Here is an 11947-nt window from a genome sequence, read left to right as displayed (position 1 = left end):
CCTTGCATATCTATCTCAATTACCTCGTACCCCTGCACATCGACTCCATACTGGTACCCCGTTTATATAGCCATGTTATCATTACGTATTTATATACTTTTGTTATTAAGTGTTACTTTTCTATCAGTTTTTTCTATTTTCTCTCTCTGCATTGTTGGGAAGGGCCTGTAAGTAAGCATTTCACTGTTAGTCTACACTTGTTGTTTATGAAGCATGTGAGGAGTAAAATTAGATTTGATTCCCCACGCCCCTTTATCTAGTCATAAACACAGCCATGCTGCAGGCTACCTAGCTACTGTCTTTCATGTCAGAATGAGAGCAACACACAACCACCAACACCTCCTCCCTCATTCCTTCTCCCTCCCCTTTCCCTCCCCTCCCTCCCTCTCTCTCTCTTTCCCCTCTCCTCTCTCTCTTCCTTCCCTCCCTCTCCCTCTCTTCCCTCTCTCTCTCTTTCCTCTCCTCTCTCTCTTCCTCTCCTCGTTCCCTCTCTCTCTTCCCTCTCCTCGTTCTCTCTCTCCTCGTTCCCTCCTCTCGTTCTCTCTCCCCTTCCCTCTCCTCCCTCTCCTCGTTCCTCTCCTCTCTCCCCCTTCCCCTCTCCTCGTTCCTCTCCTCTCTCTCTTCCCTCTCCTCCCCTCTCCTCTCTCATCGTCCCCTCTCCTCTCTCCCTCCAGGTGAAGACAGATGTCCGTCGTATGAAAGGTATCCCATCCCTGGTGTCCATGTTAGACAACCCTAAGAAGGAGGTACACCACGCCGCCTGCGGAGCGCTCAAAAACATCTCTACGGACGCAGACCCTGACAATAAGATCGCCATCAAGAACTGTGATGGAGTACCGGCCCTGGTCAGACTGCTGAGGAAGACCAGAGACCAGGACCTGACCGATACTATCACAGGTATTACTACTGTTGTTACTACTAGTGTACTACTGTGGTTACTACTAGTGTACTACTGCGGTTACTACTAGTGTACTACTGCGGTTACTACTAGTGTACTACTGCGGTTACTACTAGTGTACTACTGCGGTTACTACTAGTGTACTACTGCGGTTACTACTAGTGTACTACTGCGGTTACTACTAGTGTACTACTGCGGTTACTACTAGTGTACTACTGCGGTTACTACTAGTGTACTACTGCGGTTACTACTAGTGTACTACTGCGGTTACTACTAGTGTACTACTGCGGTTACTACTAGTGTTACTACTAGTGACTGATACTATCACAGGTAATACTACTGGTTACTACTAGTGTACTACTGCGGTTACTACTAGTGTACTACTGCGGTTACTACTAGTGTACTATTGAGGAAGACCAGAGACCAGGACCTGACCGATACTATCACAGGTAATACTACTGCAGTTACTACTAGTGTACTACTGCGGTTACTACTAGTGTACTACTGCGGTTACTACTAGTGTACTACTGCGGTTACTACTAGTGTACTACTGCGGTTACTACTAGTGTACTACTGCGGTTACTACTAGTGTACTACTGCGGTAAGTGGGAGACGGTAGTGTGTGGTGGTGGTGATGATGATAATCCGTCACCTGCGGTTACTGCTAGTGTACTACTGTGGAACTACTGTGTACTACTGCGGTTACTACTAGTGTACTATTGGAAGACCAGTTGACCAGGACTCTGCACGCCCTACTCAGACGGGTGATACTACTGCTCACTAGTGGCTGCTGAGGTTACTACTAGTGTACTACTGCGGTTACTACTAGTGTACTACTGCGGTTACTACTGGTGTACTGAGTGTACTACTGCGGTTACTACTGGTGTACTACTGCCGGTTACTACTAGTAGTACTACTGCGGTAAGAGAGGGTGTGTGGTGGTGGTGATGATGATAATCCGTCACCCTCTTCCTCAGGCACGCTGTGGAACTTGTCGTCTCACGACTCAGTGAAGATGGAGATCGTTGACCACGCTCTGCACGCCCTCTCAGACGAGGTGATGGTAGCTCACTCGGGCTGGGAGAGAGGGAACGAGGCAGGAGGAGAGGGAGAACCTCAAACCCGACACCTGGAGTGGGAGACGTCCTCACCAACACAGCTGGCTGCCTGAGGTACAGAGGGAGGGAGAGGAGGGAGAGGGAGGGAGAGGGAGGGAGAGGAGGAGAGGGGGAGAGAGGGAGAGAGGGAGAGAGGGAAAGAGGGAGGGAGGGGAGAGGGAGGGAGAGAGAGGAGGGAGAGGAGAGAGGGAGGGAAAGAGAGGAGGGAAGGGGGAGAGGGAGGGAAAGAGAGGAGGGAGAGGGGAGAGAGAGGGAGAGGGGAGAGAGGGGAGAGAGAGATGGATTGTACAGTGGGAGGAAAAAGAGGAGGGTGATATGGCCGTAATATCATATCACAATATGTTTCTCATTTTTTACGGTATTTTAACGTTTCTGAATAATAAAAGTTGTAAATATGTTTTATGCTTCAACATCGACCGTAGAATTACAACATATTAATTCTTAATGATTTTATTGGTCTTTTTCCATTCTGATGGTTTTATACTCAACCCAGCTAGGTCCAAACTGACTGTGAAGTCGTCCAATTTGTCAAACTTTTCATTTGAACTTGGGCACTCTATCAAAATATCATGATAGACGATATTGTAAAATACATACCAGTGTTGAAGATGTGTCAGCCAGCCATGAAACAGTAATGTATCGTCCATTTAGTGACTGGTAGCTGTGTGTTGGTCTTGCAGTGTGTGTGTGTGTGCATGTCTGTACAGGTGTGCCTGAGGAATTCCCAGAAGGTAGGGCAGAGTGGGAATGTGCTGTGTTCCCAGTGGGTGTGTCTGTCTCTGTTAAAGGCAGGCTACAACAACAATGACTGGCCCAGTAACCTGATCTACGATCTCACTGTCCTCTCACTCGACTGGAGTTTAACAACCACAGGCTTCTGTCCTAAATGGCCCCTATCCCCTATATGGGCATCCCTAACATTAGTGCACCACATAGAGAATAGGGTGCTTTTTGGGACGTGACCACACGCTTTCAGACTTTCAGTCTCTGCAACACACTGACATAGGACCACTCAGTATTTTATTACTAATGGTTGTGTGCTGGAATCCTTATGTGGCCACTGATTGTTGCCACTCTCATTCCTCCCTCTCTGTCTCAGTCTCTTGGTCTCTGCCCATTTCCCTCTGTTTCTGTATTGCTTGTTTGTTTTTTCAGGCACCCTTCTCTACCTCTCCCACCGCTCTCTCTAAAACAGGAACGTGAGCTCGGGAGCGCAGTGAGGCCAGGAGGAAGCTGAGAGAGTGCACAGGATTGGTCGACTTCGCTCATGCCATTGTCCAATCACTGATCAACCTGAAAGACGTGGACAACAAGGTGTGTATGCACTGCTGTTTTATCTTGTGATCCTGAACTTTGATTGTGTCCACATGTATTTTAATCCTGTTCTCCTTTTCCTTCGTCTTATCACCCCCCTCCCTCTCTCCCTCCCTCACCCTCTCTCTCTCTCCCTCCCTCACCCTCTCTCTCTCTCCCTCCCTCCCCCTCTCTCTCTCCCTCCCTCTCTCTCTCTCTCTCTCTCTCTCCTCCTCTCTCTCACTCTCTCCCTCTCTCTCTCCCTCCCCTGTCTCTCTCCCCCATCCCTCTCTCCCCCCCCTCCCTCTCTCTCCTCCCCTGCCTTCTCTCTCTCTCTCTCCCTCCCTGTCTGTCTCCCCCCCTCCTCTCTCCCTCCCTGTCTGTCTCCAGCTGATAGAGAACAGTATGTGTCTGCTGAGGAATCTGTCCTATCAGGTATTGTTGTCGTTTATATTGTTGTCCTTTCTGTTTCTTTCTACAGTGTTTCATCCTGCCTTTTTAGTAATGTGTTGTGACCTTTTGAATTGTACTTTAAAGAGATTCTCTGGTACTTCTGTAGACTTCTTAGCCAGTAGTTCTTAGTGTTGCATGATATACCCAAACGTCTGTACTGTTTCCGATAGCAGCACATGACAAACGGTTCGGTCCTAGATAAAGATACTTCTGTCAAATGAGTGTCACGTCATCTACTGATTGAGAGAGGATCAAGTTAGTTTATCAGCGCAGCCGAGGTCCCCTTATGACGTGAGAGCCCGGTGCCCGTTCCACTTCCCCGTGGCTAACACTGGCCTGTTCCACTTCCCCGTGGCTAACACTGGCCTGTTCCACTTCCCCGTGGCTAACACTGGCCTGTTCCACTTCCCCGTGGCTAACACTGGCCTGTTCCACTTCCCCGTGGCTAACACTGGCCTGTTCCACTTCCCCGTGGCTAACACTGGCCTGTTCCACTTCCCCGTGGCTAACACTGGCCTGTTCCACTTCCCGTGGCTAACACTGGCCTGTTCCACTTCCCCGTGGCTAACACTGCCTGTTCCACTTCCCCGTGGCTAACACTGGCCTGTTCCACTTCCCATGGCTAACACTGGCCTCGTTCCACTTCCCCGGGGCTAACACTGGCCTGTTCCACTTCCCCGTGCTAACACTGGCCTGTTCCACTTCCCCCGGGGCTAACACTGGCCTGTTCCACTTCCCCGGGGCTAACACTGGCCTGTTCCACTTCCCCGGGGCTAACACTGGCCTGTTCCACTTCCCGGCTAACACTGGCCTGTTCACTTCCCGGGGCTAACACTGGCCTGTTCCACTTCCCGGGCTAACACTGGCCTGTTCCACTTCCCGGGCTAACACTGGCCTGTTCCACTTCCCCGGGGCTAACACTGGCCTGTTCCACTTCCCGGGCCAACACTGGCCTGTTCCACTTCCCCCCCGGGCTAACACTGGCCTGTTCCACTTCCCCGGGGCTAACACTGGCCTGTTCCACTTCCCCGGGGCTAACACTGGCCTGTTCCACTTCCCCGGGGCTAACACTGGCCTGTTCCACTTCCCCGGGGCTAACACTGGCCTGTTCCACTTCCCCGGGGCTAACACTGGCCTGTTCCACTTCCCCGGGGCTAACACTGGCCTGTTCCACTTCCCCCGGGCTAACACTGGCCTGTTCCACTTCCCCGGGCTAACACTGGCCTGTTCCACTTCCCCGGGGCTAACACTGGCCTGTTCCACTTCCCCAACACTGGCCTGTTCCACTTCCCAAGCTAACACTGGCTGTTCCACTTCCCCCGGGGCTAACACTGGCCTGTTCCACTTCCCCGGGGCTAACACTGGCCCGTTCCACTTCCCCGGGGCTAACACTGGCCTGTTCCACTTCCCCGGGGCTAACACTGGCCTGTTCCACTTCCCCGGGGCTAACACCTTTATTTCTTCACGCCTGTCCCAGTCAAGATCCTATTTGCTCGAGCCTTGAACTGGCTGTGTGTGTGTGAATCATGTCATGGGTCTTAAAGACACACACTGTTATCAAATAAAGAGATTGCTTCTTCTCTGCAAATCTTGTTGATCAGTACAATAAAGTAAGTCCCAAATGGAAGGGAAACGGTTGTTTTTTTCATCTGCAGCACCATGAAATCAGCCAGAAAGCTCTACCTCAATTCATGGTCACGCTGCTATTCAATATGCATTCAGCTGTATTGTGAATACACCTAGACTACATCTTGATTTGCCCAGTTTATCAATAGAGATTTACCGTTCAAATACATTATTACCATGATGTTATGTGGTTAGATTAGTAAAAAATGAAGTCAAATTGATTGTATAATTGATTCATTAACGCATACAATCAAAAATAAAACATTTAATATAAAACTTGAAGATCTGTCTGGTTCAAGTGCCATTCTGTGCCTTTGGCCATGGTATTGTTTTAGTACTGTATGGAGTACTGTGATACTTAACCTGGTATCCGTATGGAAGTTGAACTTTAGCATGGTGACAACACTGTTCACAGTTGTGAAAGTAGTGCCTACGAGCCAGAAGTGGTCCTCAGCGCTCACTCTACTGTGTGTGCATCTTGCTAGCTGTCACTCAAATCGCGAGGGGCTGAAGCTCATTGGCTAGAACTTGAAATGCTAGGGGCTGACCCACATGGGGGAAAATGGCGCAGTATAGTTCCAGAAAAAGTTACTTTCAAACTAGGGATTTGGTGGCTAATTGAGTTCAGACAGTAATTCTGCTCCTCGATTCTGAATGTGTGAACAACATGTTGACACATCAGCCTAAAGCCGGGAGGGTAAAGAACATACTGAGTAGGCACCAACGTTTCACAGCATGTCTTTAAATAAGCAATATTATACTATATGATTGTAAACTTGACTTGACCTTAGGTTCACCGGGAGGTGCCGGGCGCTGAGCGCTACCAGGAAGCCATGTCCCTCAACCAGGGCCCCGCCTCCACTGGAAAGACCAACCGCTTCAGCTCCGCAGGGGCAAAAGGTCAGTGTGTCTGTGTGTTTGCGCGGGTGTCTGTCTGTCTCTGTCTGTGTGAGTGAGAGTGTTTATATTATCTGTCTGTGGAAGGAAGGCAGATGGAGAGTGAGAGTGATGCAATTGTTGACTTTAGTGTGTGTGTGTGTACACAGTATAGTGACAGTGTAGCAGGAAAGAGAGACAGCAGAGAACCAGTGGTTGGCCTGGGATGTTGAATGCTATTTACCCCCATCCTAAAGAATGTTCAGTCTCACTCCTTAATGTCTGTGTGTCTGTGAGGGAAATGATTTGTTTCTCTATTTATGAACAGACATTTTGTTGTTGATGGTTTGTCTTTGTGCTGGTGTGGATGTTGGTGTGTGTTTTTGCTGCGATAGTTTCTAATCTAATCCTACATTTGATCTATGCTGGTGCTTTGGTGGGAGGAGGTGTCTTGGTGGCTGGGTCACTGCTGCTGTTCTCGCTTGACTCAAATGATCTTCCTCTCTCCTCCTCCTATCATTTAATCATCCCTCGTTCTGCTCTCCTCTCTGCTGTGGAACAGATGACTGGTGTTCTAAAGGTAAGCTCTGACCTCTGCTTGTCTGCTGGGTAGAGCATTAATTAGGACGGGCTAATGATGTGTCAGTCTCCTAACTCTATGCATGCACTGGCATGCTCTCTGCCGTCTCCTAGAGGACGATGTGTGTAAGAGACAGTGTGCAGCGTGTGTGTGTGTGTGAGTCTGTGTTAGCATGTGTGCTCCTACCAAGCGGCTTTTTCAGTGGCTCACAGAGCTGTGTGGTTCTAGAGAACCATAGCGGTTAGAGGGTTCTAGAGCACCGTAGCGGGCGGGGGGTTCTAGAGCACCGTAGCGGGCGGGGGGTTCTAGAGCACCGTAGCGGGCGGGGGGTTCTAGAGCACTGTAGTGGGGGCCGGGGGGTTTATTGAGTGTTCTGTGCGTCTGTTTCTGAGTGTTCTGATGTTCTGTTGCAGGGAGAAATGAAGACGGAGCAGATATGATTGACATTCCAAAGAGGACTACACCTGCCAAAGGTAACACAGTATAAAGTGGCATCATGTAGACTGGAATATGCATGTTTCTCCTGTCCACTCATCTGTTGTACTGATCTGAAAGAAGTGACCAGGTGACAGCTATGCCAGCCTAATGAGCTCCCATCACATTGTTTTCACCTGTGAAGTTTTTTCCCCAATCATGCTGCTTTCAAGACAACTGGGAAACGAGGTCAAATCATGTCAGTGATCTTCAGTTCTGAAATTCCGAGCTCTATTCTGAGCTGGATGACCATTCAAAGTGACCCCCCCCAAGCTCCCAGTTCTCTTGAACTCACTGAAGTCTGAGATTTATTAATGCAGCAACAGTGCAGGTGAAAATGAGAAGACAATGAGATGTCTCCATGTTTCTAACACCTCTCCCTCCATGTGTATCTCTCCAGGTTATGAGTTGTTGTTCCAGCCAGAGGTGGTGCGTGTCTACACCTCTCTGCTGAAGGAGAGTAAGAACCCCACCGTGCTGGAAGCCTCCGCCGGAGCCGTGCAGAACCTGTGTGCCGGACGCTGGACCGTGAGTCAACCACACCACCACCACACACCTTGAGACACCACGGCCTGTTAGTTTAACACAACCACCACCACCATCTGGCCCAACACCACCACACACCTTGACACCACGACCTGTTAGTTTAACACAACCACCATCAGACCCAACACCACCACGACCTGTTAGTTTAACACAAACACAACCACCATCAGGCCCAACACCACCACGACCTGTTAGTTTAACCCAAACACAACCACCATCAGGCCCAACACCACCACGACCTGTTAGTTTAACCCAAACACAACCACCATCAGGCCCAACACCACCACCACCAAACACAACCACCATCAAACACCACCACACGACCTGTTAGTTTAACCCAAACACCCAACACACCATCAGAAACACCAACACACACCCACCACGACCTGTTAGTTTAACCAAACACAACCACCATCAGGCCCAACACCACCACGACCTGTTAGTTTAACACAAACACAACCATCACCAGACACAACACCACCACGACCTGTTAGTTTAACCCAAACACAACCACCATCAGGCCCAACACCACCACGACCTGTTAGTTTAACCCAAACACAACCACCATCAGGCCCAACACCACCACGACCTGTTAGTTTAACCCAAACACAACCACCATCAGGCCCAACACCACCACGACCTGTTAGTTTAACCCAAACACAACCACCATCAGGCCCAACACCACCACGACCTGTTAGTTTAACCCAAACACAACCATCATCAGGCCCAACACCACCACGACCTGTTAGTTTAACCCAAACACAACCACCATCAGGCCCAACACCACCACGACCTGTTAGTTTAACACACAACCACCACCAGACACAACACCACCACGACCTGTTAGTTTAACCCAAACACAACCACCACCAGACCCAACACCACCACGACCTGTTAGTTTAACCCAAACACAACCATCACCAGACCCAACACCACCACGACCTGTTAGTTTAACCCAAACACAACCACCACCAGACACAACACCACCACGACCTGTTAGTTTAACCCAAACACAACCACCATCCAGACCCAACACCACCACGACCTGTTAGTTTAACACAACCACCATCAGGCCCAACACCACCACACACCTTGAGACACCACGACCTGTTAGTTTAACACAAACACAACCACCATCAGGCCCAACACCACCACACACCTGGAGACACCACGACCTGTTAGTTTAACCCAAACACAACCACCATCAGGCCCAACACCACCACACACCTTGAGACACCACGACCTGTTAGTTTAACCCAAACACAACCACCATCAGGCCCAACACCACCACGACCTGTTAGTTTAACCCAAACACAACCACCACCAGACACAACACCACCACGACCTGTTAGTTTAACCCAAACACAACCACCACCAGACACAACACCACCACGACCTGTTAGTTTAACCCAAACACAACCATCACCAGACCCAACACCACCACGACCTGTTAGTTTAACACAAACACAACCATCACCAGACACAACACCACCACGACCTGTTAGTTTAACACAACCACCACCAGACCCAACACCACCACGACCTGTTAGTTTAACCCAAACACAACCATCACCAGACACAACACCACCACGACCTGTTAGTTTAACCCAAACACAACCACCATCAGGCCCAACACCACCACGACCTGTTAGTTTAACCCAAACACAACCATCACCAGACACAACACCACCACGACCTGTTAGTTTAACCCAAACACAACCATCACCAGACACAACACCACCACGACCTGTTAGTTTAACCCAAACACAACCACCATCAGGCCCAACACCACCACGACCTGTTAGTTTAACCCAAACACAACCACCACCAGACCCAACACCACCACGCCTGTTAGTTTAACCCAAACACAACCACCATCAGGCCCAACACCACCACGACCTGTTAGTTTAACCCAAACACAACCACCACCAGACACAACACCACCATGACCTGTTAGTTTAACCCAAACACAACCACCACCAGACCCAACACCACCACGACCTGTTAGTTTAACCCAAACACAACCACCACCAGACCCAACACTACCACTTACCTGTTAGTTTAACCCAAACACAACCACCACCAGACACAACACCACCACGACCTGTTAGTTTAACCCAAACACAACCACCACCAGACACAACACCACCACGACCTGTTAGTTTAACCCAAACACAACCATCAGGCCCTGTTAGTTTAACACAACCACCACCAGACACAACACCACCACGACCTGTTAGTTTAACCCAAACACAACCACCACCAGACACAACACCACCACGACCTGTTAGTTTAACCCAAACACAACCATCACCAGACACCAACACCACCACGACCTGTTAGTTTAACCCAAACACAACTTCACCACCAGACACAACACCACTTGCGACCTGGTAGTTTAACCCAAACACAACCACCACCAGACACAACACCACCCGACCTGTTAGTTTAACCCAAACACAACCACCACCAAGACACAACACCACCACGACCTGTTAGTTTAACCCAAACACAACCACCACCAGACTGCAACACCACCACGACCTGTTAGTTTAACCCAAACACAACCACCACCAGACCCAACACCACCACGACCTGTTAGTTTAACCCAAACACAACCATCACCAGACACAACACCACCACGACCTGTTAGTTTAACCCAAACACAACCATCACCAGACACAACACCACCACGACCTGTTAGTTTAACCCAAACACAACCACCATCAGGCCCAACACCACCACGACCTGGTAGTTTAACCCAAACACAACCACCATCAGGCCCAACACCACCACAACCTGTTAGTTTAACCCAAACACAACCACCATCAGGCCCAACACCACCACGACCTGTTAGTTTAACCCAAACACAACCACCACCAGACACACATCCCTTTCAGCCTCCTTACTTGACGTCTAACAGAAACCCTTTACACCTGGACTGTAAGTCAATCACAGTATAATCACAAACTCCACCTCCAACCCAGACACCACCTTTCTAGACCCTTGTTAAACCACAGTCTAGTACTCAAAACAGTCTGTCCATTTCCTGAACACAAATACACTACAATAATCATTGATCTGTATGTATTCTCTCTCTCTCTGTCTCAGTATGGGCGGTATAATTGATCTGTATGTATTCCTCTCTCTCTCTCTCTCTGTCTCAGTATGGGCGGTATATCCGTGCGTTGTTGCGTCAGGAGAAGGGTCTTCCCATGATGACAGAGCTGTTGGCCCATGGCAACGACCGGGTGGTCAGGGCCATGTCTGGAGCTCTGAGGAACCTGGCTATCGACGCCCGCAACAGAGACCTGCTCGGTTAGTACTGTTTCTGTGGAACTGTTTTTCCCTCTCCCTGTTTCTCTTGCTCCCTTTCTCCCTCTTCTCCCTCTTTCTCCCTCTCTCGCGCTCTCTTTGTCCCTCTCTCACTCCCTCTTTGTCCCTCTCTCACTCCCTCTTTGTCCCTCTCTCACTCCCTCTTTGTCCCTCTCTCACTCCCTCTTTCTCCCTCTCTCGCGCTCTCTTTGTCCCTCTCTCACTTCCTCTCTTTCTCCCTCTCTCGCGCTCTCTTTGAGCCAACCTGTGTTATTAAATACTACAGCTATGTCTCTCTAACTCTTGTCTCTGTAGGTAAACATGCAGTTCCCCACCTGGTATCCAACCTGCCTGGTGGGGGTCAGAGCCAGCCTGTGAGGGCTCTGTCAGAGGAGACGGTGGTGTCTGTACTGAGCACCCTTCATGAGGTTCTGGGCTCCAGCCTGGACGCTGCCAAGGTCCTCAGAGCCTCGCAGGGCATCGAGAGACTGGTGCTCATCAATAAGGACGGGTAAGCTGGTGTGTGTGTGTGTGTGTGTGTGTGTGTGTGTGTGTGTGAGACACAAAAGAGGCGCATGTGTCTCTTTCCATCAGTCTGGATGATGTTGAACAGGAGTGTCAAACTCGGTCTCTGGTGGGCTGAGGGTCTGCAGGGTTTCTCCCTTTTACTGATCAATTACACACTAATTGAAAGGAAAAACTGAGACTGGGGGGAGTTGATCTCCCCCCGGGGACTGGGGTGTGTAGTTGACCTCCCTCCTGGGTGGA

General features: G+C 49.8%; 1 protein-coding gene across 1 annotated transcript; it reads left to right on the top strand.

Annotated features, from left to right (window-relative positions):
* Positions 1–674: 674 nt before the first annotated feature.
* On the top strand, positions 675–11731 carry LOC124029960 (catenin delta-1-like; the record flags this gene model as incomplete). The annotated part of the gene is given in 11 exon segments (XM_046341491.1): positions 675–897; positions 1876–2040; positions 2043–2070; positions 3212–3224; positions 3226–3330; positions 3700–3744; positions 6180–6288; positions 7258–7317; positions 7719–7846; positions 11032–11182; positions 11495–11731. Coding segments are annotated over 11 exon segments (1227 nt in total), but the record flags the coding sequence as incomplete, so codon positions are not given.
* Between the last annotated feature and the right edge of the window lie 216 nt (positions 11732–11947).

The sequence above is a fragment of the Oncorhynchus gorbuscha genome, unplaced genomic scaffold (assembly GCF_021184085.1).
Source record: "Oncorhynchus gorbuscha isolate QuinsamMale2020 ecotype Even-year unplaced genomic scaffold, OgorEven_v1.0 Un_scaffold_8405, whole genome shotgun sequence".
Lineage (NCBI taxonomy): Eukaryota > Metazoa > Chordata > Actinopteri > Salmoniformes > Salmonidae > Oncorhynchus > Oncorhynchus gorbuscha.
Note: the sequence above shows the minus strand (reverse complement) of the source record. Positions and strands in the feature narration are given on the sequence as shown.